We start from the raw sequence: 20,338 nt of genomic DNA on the forward strand, positions 1-20,338 counted from the left end.
GATGCATATCATATAATCATGCCCATGGATACTCGAGGTGACAATGGAGTATCTAGGTAACATTAGGGTTTTGGTTGATTTGTGTCTTAAGGTGTTATTCTAGTATGAACTCTATGATGGATTGAGCGGAAAGAATAGCTTTATGTTATTTTACTACGAACTCTTGAATAGATAGAACAGAAAGGATAACTTTGAGGTGGTTTCGTACCCTACCATAATCTCTTCGTTTGTTCTCCACTATTAGTTGCTTTGGAGTGACTCTTTGTTGCATGTTGAGGGATTGTTATATGATCTATCTATGTTATTATTGTTGAGAGAACTTGCACTAGTGAAAGTATGAACCCTATGCCTTGTTTCCTATCATTGCAATACCGTTTATGCTCACTTTTATCATTAGTTATCTTGCTGTTTTTATATTTTCAGATTACAAAAACCTATATCTACCATCTATATTGCACTTGTATCACCATCTCTTCGCCGAACTAGTGCACCTATACAATCTACCATTGTATTGGGTGTGTTAGGGACACAAAAGACTCTTTGTTATTTGGTTGCAGGGTTGTTTGAGAGAGACCGTCTTCATCCTACGCCTCCCACATATTGATAAACCTTAGGTCATCCACTTGAGGGAAATTTGCTACTGTCCTACAAACTTGTGCACTTGCAGGCCCAACAATGTCTACAAGAAGAAGGTTGTGTAGTAGACATCAACCATCAGGCCGAGGCGCTTTGAGATCTCTGATATTGAACAATGCCTCCTTAACTTCCTCCATCGTGTATTCAACACAAAGGCTTTCATTCATTTGTGCATTTACCCTCAGCGAAACTGTATGCAAGATTTCATCACTTCTTGGTGGAGCCATGGAGGTGCACATATTAAAAGAATAGCTTGCAACATGCTCTTTTAAGCGCACTTCACCCTCTACCCACACTCCATCTTCTCTTTTTAGTCTCACAATTGTGTTTTTCTTCTTTCTTTCTGAAGCACAAGCATGAAAAAAGCAGTGTTTTTGTCTCCAGCTTGGAGCCATTTAACATGTGCTCTCTGCCTCCAAAACATATCCTGTTGTAGTTCTAATCTATCCAACTTCTCCCGCAGGAAGTGTTCTCGAGCTACTGTATAATGGTTAATGGGTGCCCTTCTCACCTGTTCTAGCTCAATTTTTATTGCCTTAATCCTTTTCTCCAAATCACCTAGGACATTAGTGTCCTAATGCCTCAAGTCTTCTGCTACTCTTCTTAGTTTCTGTGATAAATTATTTTCGCCCCTTATCTCTGCAGTAGACCATGCATTGCTAATAACATCTTCACATCCTTCTTCTTGTAGCCACTTCGCCTCAAATCTAAAGCCATAGTGGCTTCCATGCTGTCTGGCCGCAATGTTGTTGGGGAACGTAGTAATTTAAATTTTTTCCTACGATCACGCAAGATCTATCTAGAAGATGCATAGCAACGAGAGGGGAGAGTGTGTCCACATACCCTCATAGACCGAAAGCAGAAGTGTTTAGTAACGCGGTTGATGTAGTCGAACGTCTTCGCGATCCAACCGATCCAAGTACCGAACGTACGTCACCTCCGCGTTCAGCTCGATGACATCCCTCGTGCTCTTGATTCAGTTGAGGATGAGGGTGAGTTCCGTCAGCACGACAACGGTGATGATGATGTTATCGGCGCAGGGCTTCGCCTAAGCACTACGACGATATGACCGAGGTGTGTAACTGTGGAGGGGGGCATCGCACACGACTAAAAGAAGACTTGGTGTGTCTTTGGGGTGCCCCCCTGCCCACGTATAGAAAGGAGGGAGGGAGATAGGTCGGCCCCCTAGGGGCGCGCCAAGAGTATGGAGTCCTACTAGGACTTCCAAGTCCTAGCAGGAATCCCTTTCCTTTTCGGAGTAGGAGAGAAGGAAAGAGGGAAAGAGATAGGGAGTAGGAAAGGGCAAGGGGGCACCGCCCCCTTCCCCTAGTCAAATTCGGACCCATGGGGGGGAGGGGGCGCCACCTCCGCTTGGACTGCCTCCTCCTTTCCCATATGGCCCAATAAGGCCCATTACTTCTCCCGGTGAATTCCCGTAACTCCCCAGTACTCCGAAAAATACCCGAATCACTCGGAACCTTTTCGATGTCCGAATATAGCCTTCCAATATATGAATCTTTACCTCTCGACCATTTCGAGACTCCTCGTCATGTCCGTGATCTCATCCGGGACTTCGAAAAAACTACGGTCATCAAATCACATAACTCATAATACAAATCGTCATCCTTTTTTCTCTGAATCACCCGGAACACTTCCGGTGTCCGAATATAGCCGTCCAATATATCAATCTTTATGTCTCGACCATTTTGAGACTCCTTTTCATGTCCGTGATCATATCCGGGACTTCGAACTATCTTCGGTACATCAAAACACATAAACTCATAATACCGATCGTCACCGAACTTTAAGCATGCGGACCCTACGGGTTCGAGAACTATGTAGACATGACCGAGACACGTCTCCGGTCAATAACCAATAGCGGAACCTGGATGCTCATATTGGTTCCTACATATTCTACGAAGATTTTTATCGGTCAAATCGCATAACAACATACGTTGTTCCCTTTGTCATCGGTATGTTACTTGCCCGAGATTCGATCATCGGTATCTCAATACCTAGTTCAATCTCGTTACCAGCAAGTCTCTTTACTCGTTCCGTAATACTTCATTCCTCAACTAACTCATTAGTCACAATGCTTGCAAGGCTTATAGTGATGAGTATTACCAAGAGGGCCGAGAGATACCTCTCCGAAACACGGAGTGACAAATTCTAATCTTGATCTATGCCAACCCAACAAACACCTTAGGAGACACCTGTAGAGCATCTTTATAATCACCCAGTTATGTTGTGACATTTGATTGCACACAAGGTGTTTCTCCGGTATTCGGGAGTCGCAAAATCTCATAGTCTGAGGAACATGAATAAGTCATGAAGAAAGCAGTAGCAATGATACTGTAAGGATCATAATGCTAAGCTAACAGATGGGTCATGTCCATCACATCATTCTCCTAATGATGTGATTCCGTTCATCAAATGACAACACATGTCTATGGTTAGGAAACATAATCATCTTTGATTAACGAGCTAGTCTAGTAGAGGCATACTATTTATCTATGTATTCACACATATACTAAGTTTCCGGTTAATACAATTCTAGCATGAATAATAAACATTCATCATGATATAAGGAAATAAATAATAACTTTATTATTGCCTCTAGGGCATATTTCCTACAAATGCGTGTTGTTGCGTTGCTATGGCCAGAGGAAAACAAAGCAGGGGTTGTTGGTGCGATTGAAGGAGGATGGCGTGACATTGTGATGACAGATCGAACGACTACATGGGAAAGGATCCGACTGCTCGGGAGCCTGGAGAAATCAGCTCGTTGAGGCCTAGCAGCCACCATAATTAATCGAGCAATTTCTCTTGTGCGTGTTTGGCTGGGGGTAACTAGAGCTAGCGAATGAGAATTAAAGACGTACGAGATTTGAAATCTATTGTTTAGTTAGGGAGATTGAGAATTCACAAGAGAATAGTCATGAGACTCGAGATTTCAACTCCCATCATTTTATTAACAGGGGAGGGGTAGGAGTTGGAAGGAAATTGTTTTAATGAGTCAATCTCAACCCTTCATCATAACTTATGTTAATCTTTCTTGTTTAGTCCCTAGTCAATCCCCGCAAACAAAATAGGGGAATACAATCTTTCATCCGCCCCGCATACACCTTACTTCTAATTAATTTGACTAAATTATGGGAAACACAATTAGTCTTTGTAGGAGCATACTCAAAAATAATATGTGGGAAATTACACGCAAAGTGATATATATCATAAAAAATGACCGCTGATAGACCGAAAGAGCGACCTTCATTCTTCATTGTCTCTATCATCTCGATGTTGTCGGAGTTCACCTCTATGCAGTTACACCTGACTGTAGTTGCCAAATTAAGACCAAACCGTAAGACCAGTGCCTCGGCCATAAACTATAGTTGGAAGGAAACTATTTTAACGAGTCAATCTTTTTTTGCGTGTATTAATGATGAAGGGTTAAGATTTAATGAGTCAATTTTAACCCTTCATCATAACTTACATGAACTTTTTTTGTTCAGTTCCTCATCAATTCCCACAAACAAAATAGGGGAATACAATCTTCCATCCACCCCGCTAGTAGATAGGTAGGGTTTTAGTGCTCGCAGGGGCGACGTTTGGAAGGATGGCGGCGCTCCTTCTTCGTGTCAGTCTTTCGGGCTCCGATCCTCCTCAAGTTCGTTCGTTGGGACGGATTAGACGGAGCTTCACCATAGATTCCTGCCATCTTCTTCGGGCGGTGATGTTAGGGTTTCTCGCCGTGGTACGCAACGGTGATATTTCATGTCAGGTTCTTCAGATCGATTGGATTCAACGACGACAACTGCAGCTCTAGGGCGTTGGTCCTTGGGGGCATGTGCATGAAGACTTTTTGACTGTCATCGACAAGGTCAGGCCGGCTCCGATACGAGAGCGGCGACAACGGCACGTCGTCGGCTCGTTCAGGTGGCGGCTACGGTCGTTTGGTGGTCCATGGATCTCGATGTAATATTTATTATGTTTGAAGTGCTTTGTATTTTCGGTGAATCTTTATAATAGATCTGATCCTTTGGTAAAAAGATAAAAAAATACAGTTTTTTCTCAAATTCTCACACATAATTCCTATGCTGCTCCAAACAGAGAATATTTTTTTTGAGATAAAACAAAGCTAATCAATGCGCCAACCAGAATTGAGAATAAAATCAACCGTCCCATGTGTAGTCTCAATACAACTTCCTGCTCTAAACTTTTATTCCCTTTTCCAAATATTGCCAAACACGCTATTATAAAAAAACAAACTACGCGAGGAGGCCTCATCGTCGTCAGATCTGATTCAGCAGCTGCCTTTCCTTCACTTCAGTCGTGAAGCAAACCATACTCCAAAGAATGGCGGGGGACGGCGAGCTTCTTCCCCGGATCGCGGTGGTCGGCGCGGGCATCTTCGCGCGCACTCAGTACATCCCCAGGCTCCGCGAGATCTCCCACCTCGTCGTCCTCAAGGCCATCTGGAGCCGCACCCAGGTCACCTGGGTGTCCCCCCCCTCCCCTGTCCCCTCTCACTCCTTTCCCGTGCCGTGATTCTAAAGCTTAGCCGCTTCTGCTCGTCGTGTGTAATCTGACTGCCGCGGCGCCATCCTCCAGGAATCCGCAGAGGCTGCCGCGGAGCTCGCCCGCGATTTTGCGCCTGGCATCGAGTGTAAATGGGGCGACGCGGGGCTGGAGGAGATCATGGGAGACCCTTCCATCCTGGGCGTAGCCGTTGTTCTTGCAGGCCAAGTCCAGGTATGCACTATAGTATGGTTCATGGAGAATTCCTTTTGTTTCCGAGTGATTGATGCTCTGAGAATTTACTTCAGTGTCCACTTGTATAAAGAGTTGTTGGTACAATGCTGGACTGCAAAAGTAGTCCAAAACCTAGCCAAGTGTTCCACTCACTGTTGTACAAATGTGCAGGTTGAGCTTTCCTTGAAGATGCTCAAGGCAGGAAAGCATGTGATCCAAGGTAAGTGGGAAAACATATGAAAGTATGAAACTAATCTTAACGGTCTGATTTGAGCTATATGACCGGCAGCGACAGTAAACCATTCTTTTCTTGATTATTCTCATTACCTAGTAAAATATCCTAATTGGGTTCTCGCGGTTTGCATGGTGTATTTCCTGATGCTCTGAAGAGAAACCTGCCTCTGGATGTAAGTACATGTAGCTTTTCAGCGCTTCTTTCATGAGCACCATAATGGATACGTATGTGATCAGCTTTGTCCAAAAACTTCAGCGACAACCGAAGCAGAAACTGCGCTATCAGTCTACAACTCATTCCCAAACAAGTTGCCCTATAAGCCAATTTGGGCTCTTGGAGAGAACTACAGATTTGAACCTGCATTTGTGGAGGTAAACATTTGCAGCCGTAATTTTTTATTGTTAGTTTGCTTTTGTAATCTCTGGATTTCCATCAACAGTCAAGCAAGTTGATGAACGATATTGGTGATATGATGAACATCCAAGTTATTGTTGAAGGATCAATGAACAGTTCAAACCCATATTTCAATAGCTCCTGGAGACGAAATTTTGTGGTAAGGAATCAAGTCGCACAGCGTCTTTTTTCTTTCAGTGCAACATGCTTTATCTGCAGTTCTTCTTACCATACATATAACCCCACTTTCCAAGCTAGACATTTCAGCTCATACCTAACACATATGAGTAATGTATACTTGATTGGTTTGTGCTTAGCTGCACGTTCACTAAACATAAGGCACTTATATGTTGTGTCAAAGGATGATTTCGTATGCACATCTTGCCAACCAATACTTTTATGCCATAGCAAAGTCAGTGTAATGTTTGAACAAATTGCATGTTTTTTTCTTTTGACCAGTGTCATTTCAACTAGCTAATCAAAATGTCATATAACTCTGTTTGCTTATCTACGCAAGTTTGTCTAATTTTTGTGTATACATACTCGAAATCCATGGAGGTGCTGGTGGCACATATTTGGCCTCACTAATTCTCTAGTTACGTCAATTTTTTGGGTTCTAATCTAGTGGGATATTTCTGTTGGTATTGAAGTAGAATTCGCATGACTGCAAGTCTGCAATAGCTAGGTCGTTTAGCTTCTTTGACTGTGAAGTATCCAAATGCTTGCAGTCATTCTCTGCATCAACTACATTTTTGTGGTTTTTCTCTCTTGAGTTCTGCAAAGAAAGAATCACCACATACTATTTGCTTTGTTTGGCATGACAAGTATTTCATCCTAATGAGTTGATATGTCTATCCTCGGTCCTTACTATGATAACAATAATTTGCAGGGTGGTTTCATATTGGATATGGGCGTGCATTTCATTGCAGGACTAAGAATGGTATTTCCCATCTTGTTTTTTCGCGAAAAGTGTTGACCAGTTTCTGGCTTTTGTAAATATGTCATGTGAGGAGTCATCATAATCCATTTGAAGGATTTGATACTCTCTACACAGACATAAGAAATATTACCCATTAGATGGATTTGATGCTCACTACACAGACATGGTCATTAAAATACACATCACAAGTACACAACTGCTACTATGAACATATTGAAGTAGTTAAGTTTGATTTTCCAGTTTTCCACTTATGCACAGCATAATGCAAGTGAATTGACAAGGCTTATGCGTGCCAATTAATGTGCTATTTAAGATTATTACGAAGTTTATTATTTTTTACTTCTTACTCTGTTAAGATATGAGCTCATTTGTAACAGCTTGTTGGTTCGGAAGTAGCAACTGTATCGTCTATCTCTCGTCATGTGGACACGGATTTGCCACCACCTGATAACATTTGTTCTCTTTTGTAAGTTATGAAAGATACAAAGTGAATTTTGTAAATGGTACATTTTTAGATCTTACAGACCTTTGATGTGTTGGTGCAGCCAACTGGAAAATGGATGTGCCGGGGTCTTAGTATTTGCAGTTAATTCGAGGTCGCCAAAGGTTAAGATTTATTTTGTTGCAAAAGATGTGTGGCACATATATATTCTTTAGGCATCTTATGTTATGTATCATTCATCACATTCTTTCTTTTCTTCCATTTTTTGCTGATATTGCTAGACATATGATATTTAGATATTGTGGCGGGTTGATGGAACAAAGGGAACAGTACAAATTGAACGTGGAGTTGATGGTGGGAAGCATGGTTACCAGGTAAAAACCACTTTCTCTGCAAGTGCCAAACGAACTTTCAGCCTGCTTTTCACTGTTTATGCAGCCTGCCAGTCACACACTATCCACCCCATTGGCTTCCCCCACTTTGTTCCACGAGTTTGGTTTTATTTTATTCATTACATCATGATCACAGTGCATTGCTACAAATATAGTGTTACTCGGACAAAGGTGCAGATTCTATCTCTGATTCGGAAAAAGGACTTTGGATTTGAAAATGCTACTCGGATATGCACACTTGTGTTGGAAACTGACTTGGATTCGGGCGTCCGATTCTTTTTATGTCGGACATGGGCCTCCGCATAACACTGAAGTCATGTTCAGGCAGGATGTTACTGAAGCAGTGTATCTTTTTCTTGAGAAAACACAAAAGATTTATGCATCATTACATTTAAAGAAGATAATATAGTTTGACTGTTACAACACTAAGTTGTGGACTTGGCTAGCCAAAAAACCAAGAACCCTATCTCGGTCATTTACCAGCACAGCAGCTTCGGCAATACATGGACGCAACCTTGGATCCTAGAGACCTAGCTGATTAGCGCGCGCAAATTGTCCTCTTCTGCTTTTCCCCAGACTGTGTGTCCTCCTGCACTGCAGCCACATCTGGTATCTTGTTCGGAAGGATGCAGGCTTTCCTTGTCTTCCAACTGCCCACATGATTGAAACAGTGTAAATCAACATTATACTTATGTACTATGTCATGCATTCACAGGTGCTTTTCTCAAAGGAAAGTGGGGAGTGCCAGAAGACTTTTTACCCATTCTGTGGTGTGCATGAAGAACTGAAAGCATTTGTCCATGACATGGTGCAGGCTAGCAAAGTATGTTGTTAGTATTGATCAATCTCTGTTTTTCTTTTCTCGCATAGATCGTGGGTTCTGATGATGTCAGAATTTGCCATATACCAAAGAACATTTGCCTATATTCCACAGAATGCTTAAAAGCATCCCAGGGTTTCATCATACTCTCTCTAAGTTCCAACTCATGCAGGATGGCGATCACAAGGCTGAACCCCGCAGTTCTTATGTCGAAGGTGCTCGTGATGTTGCTGTTTTGGAAGCCATGCTTGAATCTAGCACGAAGCAAGGAGCCATGGTGCAAGTGAAGAAATTCTAACAAATCTCAATTAGCAAAAGAAGGAACATGAACATTCTTCTGTTAGAGTGATTTGTCCGGTAGGACGTGAAAATTTGTAGCATCGGCGACAAAAGGAACATCATTTTATGATTATTATGCAATTGATGGTATAGGATGGGATGCTGCAAGTCAGGCTGTTCCCTGGAACCATCATTCTTTCACACAGATCTATACGACAGCTGCTACAGATTTATTTACCATATACTGTACTATTTATCACGTATACTCTTGCTACTGATCTTGTATACTATTTCCTGCATTTTATGTTCAGGAAAAAAATGTACTCTTGCTTGTTAATTTCCATTCCAGCTGCATATACAGGTGGCTGAGACCCTCAACTAGCGAAAGTGGGTCAATATGACAGTTTGGAGAGTTGTTTTCCTGACGTGGCATGCGATGTGGGCGGCACATAATTATTGGATTTCTTGTATAATTTCACACTGAGCTTAGAAAAACACTGAACAAGATTCTGAAAATTGATTTTTTTGATGAAAAACTTAAGATATTTAGAACTGATATACCATTTACTTTCAGGAGTAGGATATTAGGGAAGCGGATCCTCTAACATCCTTAAGGGATGTCACGTAAGCTACAGTAACCGTGACATCCCTTCTTCACATCCATATGGTTAAGCCTAAAATGATTATAATTAATTTATAAATTAAAAATCTACTGTATACATTTACAAAAATTACATACAAACAAAATTATGGTGCAATAAAATTATTTTTTGATTTTTTTACATGCTACAGTAAATCCGCGCACTGATTGCTACAGTATTTCACTGTAGCTCGTGACATCCCTTCTTCGTTTTACATACACATGTCGCTGTAGCTTCGTGACATTCCTTCAGAATGTTAGAGGATCCACTTCCGGATATTAGGGTGCATGTTGTTGGGATTTTGGAAATCCAGACGAGAAAAAAGCCAGACTCTATTTTTCTTCTGAAGTTTGATTTTTCTTCTTCCAACTTTTCTAATTTCCACAAAATCTAATAGTATTGTTTTGAGTATTTAAAAATTTATATTGTTTTGAATATTTTCTACTGCGCTATTATTTTGATTACTATTATTATTGGTTTACATATAATCATCTAGCAAATGCCACGTTGCCAAAACCGTACGCATGTCACTGTGTCATGCCAACAAAACCACTCTCAAAACGTTGTTATAGCATTTGCATTCTTTCTCGCTAGAGGTGAGACAAATGTTGTTATAGCATTTGCATTCTTTGTCCGAAAAGAATTCACAAATTGAACTCGCTTGAAAAATTGTTCACTCAGTTGACCGTTTTGAGTGGCGCCCGACACGCAGGCGCCACATCCTACGATGCAGCGCCTATCTTGCAGGCGTTGCACGTCTGCCCAGCGTGGCACCCCTGGGGCCCGCACCGAGCAGTGCAACGCCTAAGAGCTAGGCGCCACACGTGTAATGTGCAGCGTCTAGCCCTTCGGCGCTGCACTGTGACTTAGAGGTAGCCGCCCGCTCTCCCTCCCCCCACCCCACCTCATTCGTTCAGTTGCAAGTTACAGAAGTAGTGGCGCCGGCGGCTTCCTCCTCTCCCCCTCTCAATCCTCTCTCCCAAATCCTTCAGATCTAACGTTTTGGTTCGTGGATTTCGTCACCAATCCATCGTAGAAGGTACTCTCCTCCGATCCCCTTCTTTCTATCCAGAAAATGCATCTTATTTTGAAGATTTGTGGAATTTTTGTTTGATTGGATTAGAATCTTGCATGTATATAGATTTGTGGGATTTAAGATTTGTAGATGATTTGTAATTATTTTGTAACCCTAAGAGGAACCTTATACATGTCTAGATGTTTGTGTTGATGTTTGTTTAGATGAGTTAGATGAAATCCTAGATTCGTATTGACAAGAATGCTTTGGATACATAGATGTTATTTACTATATTATTTTGGATACATATGTTTTTGTGATGATTGTTGGCATGCTTTGATTGTAGATATTACATTATTATTAAATTTTCTTTTTAGTTTGTACCAATTGTAGGCATGTTTTTTGTGTTGATTGTTGGCATGCTTTGATTAGGAAGCATAGGGAGTTAGCTAAGGTATGTTTATTGTTTGAAATTTGTAGGATGATTTGGCTTCTCGATGATCTGACACTCGACACCGGGCCTACTTTATGCCAGTGGAGCAGCGGGTAATAATGAAAGTGGCCGGTATTATGAATTTTGTGTTTATTTCAAACACAAATGCCCCATATGTAATATTCTGATTTTCTTGTTTGTAGGAGCTTCAACCTCTGAAGATTCGGTCTCACGGGGTCACCCTTGGGGGGATGCACTATGATGAGCGGTACACACATACATAAGGGAGACAGGACTCCTCCCTTTCATTTAGTTGGTCAGCCGGTCGACGCCGAACCTCAATGCTGCAGCAATCACTGCGCTTGTTGATCGTTGGAGGCCGTAAACACATAGTTTCCATCTTCGGACCGGGGAGATGACCGTGATGCTCCAGGATATTGCTATGATCGCGGGTCTTCCTATCGAGGGGAATCCTCTTTGTATGAGCACCGATTCTGATGGGTGGCGCGAGCAGATGCATGCCCTTATCGGTATGGTTCCTCCAGAGCCTCGGGAACTAGAAGGAGACAAGAAGAAGGAAAGAGTCGTAGCCGGTGCTCCTTTCACCTTGATTGCATTCCACTTTGGGTATTGCCCTAAGGATGCTAATGATGATCAGGTCAAGACATATGCTCGTGTCTACATGTGGTACATTATATCCAAGACTATGTTTGCTGATGGCACAAACAAGAATGCTCCATGGATGTGGCTGAAGGCGTTGACCGCCTTCGATAGCAAATGGAGTTGGGGTTCGGCGACACTAGCTTACTTATATAGACAGGTAGGCAATTGTTTATTTTCACTTCATTGCTACATTATCAATGCGATCTTCTTGTTAATTCAACCATGTTTTGTTTTATGTGCAGTTGGATGAAGCCTGTTGTAGGACCTCAAATGACAGATGTATTGGTGGTTGTATGCTCGTACTTTCTGTATGGAGCTAGGAGCGATTGCCGGTTGGACATCCGAAGATCGTGAAGTACGAGGATAGGGATGACAAAGATGACCCACTACGGTTCCCCACTTGGGCTTACAAGTGGGACGTGTTAAATGGGATGACAGATGATCCCTTGGTCATGTACAAGCAGTACACGAGCGAGTTGGACACGATTACGACTGAGCAAGTGACTTGACATTGCATCATTCATTCTCATGCTTTTATTGTAACTCGACATCAATGCTGCCTTGTTATACGCTATGTTACAGGTGGAATGGGAGCCGTATGGAAAAGGGGACACATTTGGTAACCCTAGAGAGTTCGTGCTGAATCCGATGTGCATTAGGTATAGGAATCTTTGGCATATGCGGTGCCCACTCATATGCAACTAGGCGGTTGAGCTTCACATGCCGCATCGGGTGTTTTGCCAGTTTGGTTTGTTCTAGCCGCACCCGCCGAAGTGGGAGGACATGGGCAAGTTGTTACACAGGTAAGAGAATGAACCTTGTGAACTTAGCAGCTTCTCGGTAGTTTCGATGGTGCTAATATTTTGTTTTCTAACATGCAGGTTGGATAGGAGAAAGCAGCGCAAGATCAAGGACTGTGCCAAGCATCACATGAAGTATGTCATACAATTCACGCTTAGTGCGGAGCAAAGTAAGGCTGGAAAAGGATCCAAGCTTCGTGAGCACTGCCCGACCGCGTTCAACAACTACCTCACATGGTTTCTTGCAAGTACCCATGTGGAGATATGCAAGCCGGCGTATAATGAGGAGATTTTGGAAGAGCCCACCATCTTTGATGAACTAACCCAGCACCAGTACAACAAACTTGTCAGGGAAGGCACCCGAGTCCCTTCAGCTCCAATGATGAACTTTGTGGTAAAGACTTTCCCTTTGTGCTTTTTTGTTTGCCCTATTCACATCTTTGCTTCTTCTTCTGAAGTACGGTTGCATCCTCCTCTCTTAGCTTCTTCACAGCCTTCTCCCACCACCCCGCCATCTCACCTTTGCCATCCTTCTCCTCCACCCCTTCATGTTGGGTTGAGAAGCTGCCATACCTACAATGAGACAAACGGGATAGTTAGTAATGACAAGAAGAACATATGGAAAAAACATATGTAAGTTGCAAAATATTAGAGAATAAGGACAAAAAGAACATATGAAAAATATGTAGATTGAAACATTATAATTAGTGAGCAACATACAGAAATGGTCCATCGAGGTATCCAAACATTCCTCTATAACGACCTTGCCCAAGACCACCACCACGGCCAAGATCACCACCAAGTCCAAGACCACTACCACGGCCTAGACCACCACCACGAGCTCTACCACCACCACCATGGCCTAGACCACCACCACGAGCTCTACCACCACCAAGGCCTCGTGTAAGTCCTAGTTGCCTCCCTCTTTGTTGCATAGATCCTCTTTGGCTTGCCCCTTGTTGGCTACCACTTGGTTGCCTTGGCACTTGTTGGCTACCACTTGTTTGGCTACCACTTGGTTGCCTTGGCACTTGTTGGCTACCACTTGGTTGCTGGCTACCACTTGGGTGGATACCACTTGGTTGCCTTGGCACTTGTTGGCTACCACTTGGGTGGCTACCTTGTGTAGCTCCTTGTTGGCTTGTGCTTGCATCATTTGTCGTTGACCCCTTTCTTGGTTTGGTACATTTTCTTTTGTTGTGCCCCTGACCTTTGCATTCCCCACAACGGGAGCTCTCACGAGGCTCTTGAAATTCGTCGTTGCCCGATTCGCAGTGGCCACCATGGCCCCATCCATCAATGTCGCCTCTAAGACGCTTTGTCTCACGTCTACCCCATTTAACAACCTTCAGATCCGGATCTGGCCATAGTTGAACTCCATGGTACTCCGGACATTGTGATTGGTCAAAGTATGGGTGAAAGCAGGGAGCCCATGTATTCTGGACCGTCATGATTAAGAACTCCGACTGCCTCATGGTGAGCGGGTGATTGACGTCCACATTCCTAACGCGACCAGCGGTATACAAGTGTGAGCATGTGAGATGAAGCAACAATGGCCTCCCGCAAGAGCAATCACACTGTGTTAAGGAGACCTTGAAAGCCTGACCTCCATGTTGGCGGCCATCGTTTGTGGTTCCTCCTGGCTCTTTCACTTAGTACAACCAATCTTCGTTGTCATATAGTATAGCTTCTTGTGAGTCCGCCTTCCGTGATTGAAATTCAAACCATTCATCAAACTTGGGTGGGAACTTGTACTTGTACCTGCGCTTGTTCTCACCCGCTATCTGCGCATCCGTTTCCATTGAGTACTTTGGAAATTACACATTCATCTTGTCAAATGTGTTTTGAACTATTGTCGTCATAGGTAATGCACGTGCACCCTTGAGCACCCTATTGAAGCATTCGTCCATATTGCTTGTCATTTGATGATATCTCTGGCCATCTTCATCAAAAGCACGTGCCCACTTGTTCCTTTCTTGAATGTGCCTATTGAGAAAGTCTTGACCTCCGGGATCAAGTCTTTTGTGTGTGAGTAATTTGTTGTACAAGTAGGCAAACCGCTTGTCAGAGAAAGTGAGACAACAATCTTGAAGATCATCAGCCAACTCCTTAAGGCCGCATGCCCTATAGAAGTTCGAACAAAAGTGCCTCATGCACCATCGATGGTGAAAAGGAGCATGCTCGGGAATGTCCATGTACACCGCGTTAAGAATTCCTTGATGGCGATCCGATATGACACAAATTTCCCTTTGAGCGGTGTCGGTGTCAAAACCGGCGGATCTCGGGTAGGGGGTCCCGAACTGTGCGTCTAGGCGGATGGTAACATGAGACAAGGGACACGATGTTTTTACCCAGGTTCAGGCCCTCTCGATGGAGGTAAAACCCTACTCCTGCTTGAGTAATATTGATGATATGGATAGTACAAGAGTGGATCTACCACGAGATCTGAGAGGCTAAACCCTAGAAGCTAGCCTATGGTATGATTGTTGTTCGTCCTACAGACTAAAACTCTCCGGTTTATATAGACACCGGAGAGGGCTAGGGTTACACGGAGTTGGTTACAATGGGAGGAGATCTTCATATTGTATCGCCAAGCTTGCCTTCCATGCCAAGGAAAGTCCCATCTGGACACGAGAAGGAGTCTTCAATCTTCTATCTTCATAGTCCAGGAGTCCGGCCAAAGGTCATAGTCCGGCCATCCGGACACCCCCTAATCCAGGACTCCCTCAGTAGCCCCTGAACCAGGCTTCAATGACGACGAGTCCGGCGCGCAAATTGTCTTCGACATTGCAAGACGGGTTCCTCCTCCGAATACTTCATAGAAGATGTTGAACACAAGGATAGTGTCCGGCTCTGCAAAATAAGTTCCACATGCCACCATAGAGAGAATAATATTTGCACAAATCTAATCTGCTAACGTACTCCGCAGCGTGACATCATGTCACGGCGAGGCCTTTATTTGAATCATTTTACTGTTCCACCTCAGCGCATTTAGCGAGGCGGTTTCCTTGGCACATCTTGTCAAAGCAGAGATCATGTCCCCTTATTCCGGGATTCTCATCAATACGGGCGTGGGTAACCCAACCGTGCCTTTGGTATGACTCCCTAATTGAAAGCGAGTCCCAAACGGTTATGGGGAGGGCTCTTGGTATTCAACTCCTTTATAAAGAGACCAAGGCTCGACTCCCTTCTTTTCAATCCAATCGAATCCGCCCTCGCTTCGAGTTCCAACACCCAAAGATCTAGTTTTAGGCGCTTCGGACCTTCGACGATGTTCGGCTCCGACCTTCAAGGCCGGTGGATGCCTTCCTCCGTTACGGAAGAAGATGTGCGAAAGCTGAGAGATGCCAGGTATCTAACCAGCTCTCGCATAGGCTTCCTGCTCAAGGGCAGGCCATTCCCACTCCCCAGCCCGGTGAGAGCGTGGTGTTCGCATCTCACTTCCTTCGGGGGCTAGGCCTCCCAATTGATCCCTTCGTGAGGGGGCTTATGTTTTATTATGGGCTGGAGTTCCACGACTTAGCTCTGGAGTCCATCCTCCAAATCTCATCATTCATTGTCGTGTGTGAGGCCTTCCTCCATATTACTCCTCACTTCGGATTGTGGCTTAGAACCTTCAAGGTGGAACCGAAGATGATCGAGGGGCAGCACGTTGAGTGCGTAGGAGCTATAATAAGCAAGATGGCCGACGCTCCATGGCCCGAGGGCTCTTTTCAAGAGGAGTTCGGCTTATGGCAACGGGACTGGTTTTATATCACAGCCCCCAGGGGAACCACATGGGTAGCGCCACCTGCTTTTCGCTCGGGTCCCCCACCACGGCTAGCGTCATGGGTCAATGAAGGGATTATCTGGGGGTCGCCCAAAGACGTGCCCTTGCTCCAGGACCGCATTCGAGATCTTCTAGAAAGAGATATCAATTTGACCGTAGTGGTGCAAGTTATGCTGATTCGCCGCACACTGCCCTGCAAACGTCTCCCTCTCCGCCTGTGGGAATTTAATCCGGAGGGACCGCGAGTCCTCCAACATTTCATGGGCGCGACACCCGTGGAGATGTACAGATTGTTCTTCGGATCACAAGCAAGGTGTCCGGATTTGTCCGAGCATGCAGGTCTGAGCTGCAATCGCCCGGATGCTAAGGTAAGTAGCCGCGTATTTGGACACACCATCCGTATTTCCATCACAAAATTACCCTTAACAGAGTTGTCCTTTGAACAGGAGTGGATAGTGAAGGCAAAGCTTATCAGGTGTCCAGCCCCCCTGCCCGAGACCGCGCCGAATCCCATGCTAACCAGGATGCTGGAGGTCGTGCTTTTGGCAGAAGGCGAAGGGGGGAACCAAGGAGCTACCGCCTCCGCGAAGGAGGCTGTTAGGAAGGGAAGAATTGAAAATTCCCCCGACCAGGGAAAGAAAAGGACTGCCTCTGAAGACCCGGAGGTGATGGCCTCAAAACGGGGGAAGAAATCTTTGCCAGAGGGTTCGGCACCGGAGAACGCCCCGGCCGAATTGCGCCCTCAAGGGGATCCGCTCTCCCCCGAGCCGTAAGTGAAGGGAGGGGTTCCATAATGAATGACATTCCTGTTTTATTTCTGAGGAAGATAACCGAAATATTACCTTACAGTTCGGATCTCAACCCTTCTCAGCAGAGCTCATCTTCGGGGGATCTTCGTCCGGAGATGATAGAGAGCGAAACGCCTCCCCTTGTTACACCATCTCACGAGGCAGGCGACCCCGAAGTGTCGTCTCGGAGGGTTTTTCCAAGTCCGTACCCTGGAAAAGGTCGTCAGGCTAGTCCGGCACCCTCTGGTGCACGGTCGGAGGGGCTGAAGGATCTGCTTGGGAGGGCGTCCATCTCAGAAGAACACCGTATGTTGATGAATACGGTGATTGGAAGGATTTCATCCGTGGAAAGCGAATTGTACGAGGCTGCCAGGAGTTTACTAACAGGCTTTGAGGTACGTAAAAAGGTGTACCTTTTGGTAGAGCCGCATATTAAATGCGCCCTGTATAAATAGTAGCCCCTGAGACTCTGTGTGTCGTCAAGAGTGACGGCGCACAGAGGATCATAACCCCAGGTATAATATGTCGCCTTTTCTATGAAGGTGGCGAGGCGTTTGGTGGCTAGCCGGACTGATGAATCTGCCGAGCTAAAGCGGCAACTTGACATAGTAGATGCCGACATCGTGCTTGTAAATAAGCGGCTAGACGAGGCACAAGGTATGTTCCAAAGACATCTGATAAGAAGAGCTCGATGCTCGTGCCTTATAAGATATGTGCTTAATGTAGATGGTGCTGCTGCCATGGAGAATCTTCGGGTGGAACTTGCCCGAGCCAAGGAGCAAGCAAGGAGAAGTGATGCGGCTGCCGTTAAAGCGGCCGAAGAGCTAAAAGCCGAACAGGCTGCTCACTGCCAGAGCAAGAAAGTAATAGCCGAGATGGCCATAAAATTGAAGGATGCTGCCGACCGCTGTAAATTTCTTGAACAAGAAGATAGGGCGGCTCAGAAGGACCTTGAAAAGATCACTGCCGAGGCCAAGGATACTCGCTCTGCAATGAGAGCTATGAAGGAGGAGCTGCGTCAGGCCGGAGATATCACGGCTGGAAAGCCCTATATGCTGCGGATGAAGTTCAGAGACCCCAAGTATGCTCTGTTAGACCGGCAGTGGAGTGCGGAAAACACTTATCTGGATTTGGCAGCTAGTGCGGCGGACGCGACCGAACACTTCCGCTGCCGAGGTGACCATTGATTGGAAGAGCTTTTTGGTCGCAGTTCCACAATCCAGAACGCCCACTTTCGGTATCCGACCGTTTGGCCACCTAGGCGGAGTTGAACAGGTTATCCAGACTCGCCATGAGGTATGTTGCGAGTCGTCTGTGGCCGGAGAAGCCGGAGCCGAAGAGTTATTTTGGCTTGGTGTAGCAGTTCCTTGGTTCGGTGCCGCATGCTGATGCAATGAAGAGGTCGGTGTGCATAGAGGGCGCACAAATGGCTCTTGCCCGTGTCAAAACATACTGGGCGGATATGAAGGCCAGTGTTGTTGCATCCGGGGTTCGGACGAAAGTCGAGTACCTGCCAAGCACTACTTTGAGGAAGTTCTTCATGGCGCTAGTTTAATAGAGTCGCAGTGCTCGAAGGATGTTGTGTTCGAATAGCGTGTACTATTGTAAAACGAATATTTTGATGGAATATAAAGGCTTTTTATACTTGTGCTTGCAAGAATTATGATGCCTCCTGTGCGGCCGTTTAATGTATATGTGTATATAACCTGAAAGATGGCAGTCGTTGGCTTCAGCCCCCATGCACAGAATGCGGGGGTGTTCGCAAAAAAGGCGCCTTTTCACACTTAATCCAACGTCTTGGTCCTATAAAGGAGGTGATGGCGCAGCGAACTAGGCAACCGGACTATAATGCTTTATCACTTTCAGTTAGCCATAGGAGTTTGACAGTAGGGCTACTGAATAGCCCCTAGGGGCACTGCGCTCACCAGAATTCGGGGCGTGAGTGTGCTTGACCGGGAAGCGGCCCTTCGTTAATGCGGAGGAATCCTAAAGATTCCGAAAGTCATCGAGTGGTTGACCAGTCTCTCGCTATATCATGATAGTCAGTTTTCGGCTTTCTCTACTGAGGTGCTCGCCTGGCCGAACCGGGGCACAATCGCAGTAGTTCTCCTGGTGCCGCGTTAGCTGATATAACGGAACGTAAGGCAGCAAAACATAGGAGCTGGGCAAACCCAACATTTGACCAAAGACATGATTCGGAGCTGATGCATATAAGGCCAAACTCGCGATGCCGAACACTCCCTAAGGTATTCGGTCTTTATGAAGACGGGCCGAAAAAGAGCCCTTGGTAAAAAAGCCCCTGGTGTCCAGGTACGCGCAAAATTCTGGCGTGGCCACATGCCAAGACGCCAGCCTCCTCCTCGGTTATAGCGAAAACCGGGGGATGTTGTCAACAAGAGACAGTAAAAAAGGTTTACGCAGGGTCTTAATCAGAAAAGAATCCTTGAAACGGGTCCCTACTGCACGTCTGCGCTTGTGTCTCCGTTGTGCCGTATCCTGGACGGACGTAACATGATGTTTGTCTGCGAAAGAGAGGAACTTAGTAAAAAATAGGCGTGCGAGAAATCTATATTAAAATAAACAAAATATAGTTGGAGCAAGAATTGAGCCGTATTGTCTCCTAGCGTGAACACGCGGAGCCCCTTGTACAGGGTTATGCGGCTATTAAGCCTATGTGCATTTACGCCGGACTTGTCGAGCCGTGTCCGGGATAGTAGGGCTGGATTAGTGTGCGGCTGTCCAGGCGGCCGCACCTTTACCCGTACTTTGGGGGTCAATTGATATTCCCCTGTAATGAGATGATGCCTCGTGGGCCGGGCATTTTAAGTGTAAAGGATGCATAATGCGGTATTGCGTTAAAGCGGACAAAAGCTTCACGTCCCAGTAGCGCTTGATAGCGACTTACGAATGGGGCGATGTGGAATGTTAGCTTTTCGCTTCGGAAGTTGCCGGGTGAGCCTAACGTGACTTCTAACGAAAGGGAACCCATACTCTGGGTATTTGGACCCGGAGTGACTCCTTGAAAGGAAGTGTTGCCATGGCGGATTATAGCTGTGTTTACCCCTAGTTTGCGGATTGTGTCCTGATATAACAAGTTTAAGTCACTGCCGCCGTCCATAAGGACTTTTGTAAATTGGAGTCCGTCAATAATCGGATTCAAGACCAAGGCAGTCCAGCCTGCGTTCCGGGCTCCTCTGGAGTAATCCTGATGATCAAAGGTGATTGATTGTAACAACCAGTGGTGGTGCTCCTCTGGGGCTGGCCGTACGTCGCGTGTCTTCGTAAGCGCCGTTCTGTTTTTCCCTTTTGTCATCTGAAGTGAATTTACTGTCTTGACTTCTTG

The 20,338-nt window shown here is 45.2% G+C and overlaps 1 protein-coding gene across 1 annotated transcript; it reads left to right on the forward strand.

The window, feature by feature from the left end:
- The first annotated feature begins 4,898 nt into the window (after positions 1–4,898).
- On the forward strand, positions 4,899–9,223 carry LOC123111611 (uncharacterized protein YMR315W). The gene is made up of 12 exons (XM_044532433.1): positions 4,899–5,124; positions 5,245–5,385; positions 5,557–5,605; positions 5,775–5,792; positions 5,876–5,991; positions 6,060–6,173; positions 6,903–6,953; positions 7,331–7,419; positions 7,499–7,559; positions 7,692–7,769; positions 8,503–8,610; positions 8,780–9,223. Exons 1-12 carry the CDS (start codon positions 4,990–4,992, stop codon positions 8,903–8,905), a joined length of 1,086 nt encoding a protein of 361 aa, XP_044388368.1. The 5' UTR covers positions 4,899–4,989; the 3' UTR covers positions 8,906–9,223.
- The last annotated feature ends 11,115 nt before the right edge of the window (positions 9,224–20,338 follow it).

The sequence above is a fragment of the Triticum aestivum genome, chromosome 5B (genome assembly GCF_018294505.1).
Source record: "Triticum aestivum cultivar Chinese Spring chromosome 5B, IWGSC CS RefSeq v2.1, whole genome shotgun sequence".
NCBI classification, from domain to species: domain Eukaryota; kingdom Viridiplantae; phylum Streptophyta; class Magnoliopsida; order Poales; family Poaceae; genus Triticum; species Triticum aestivum.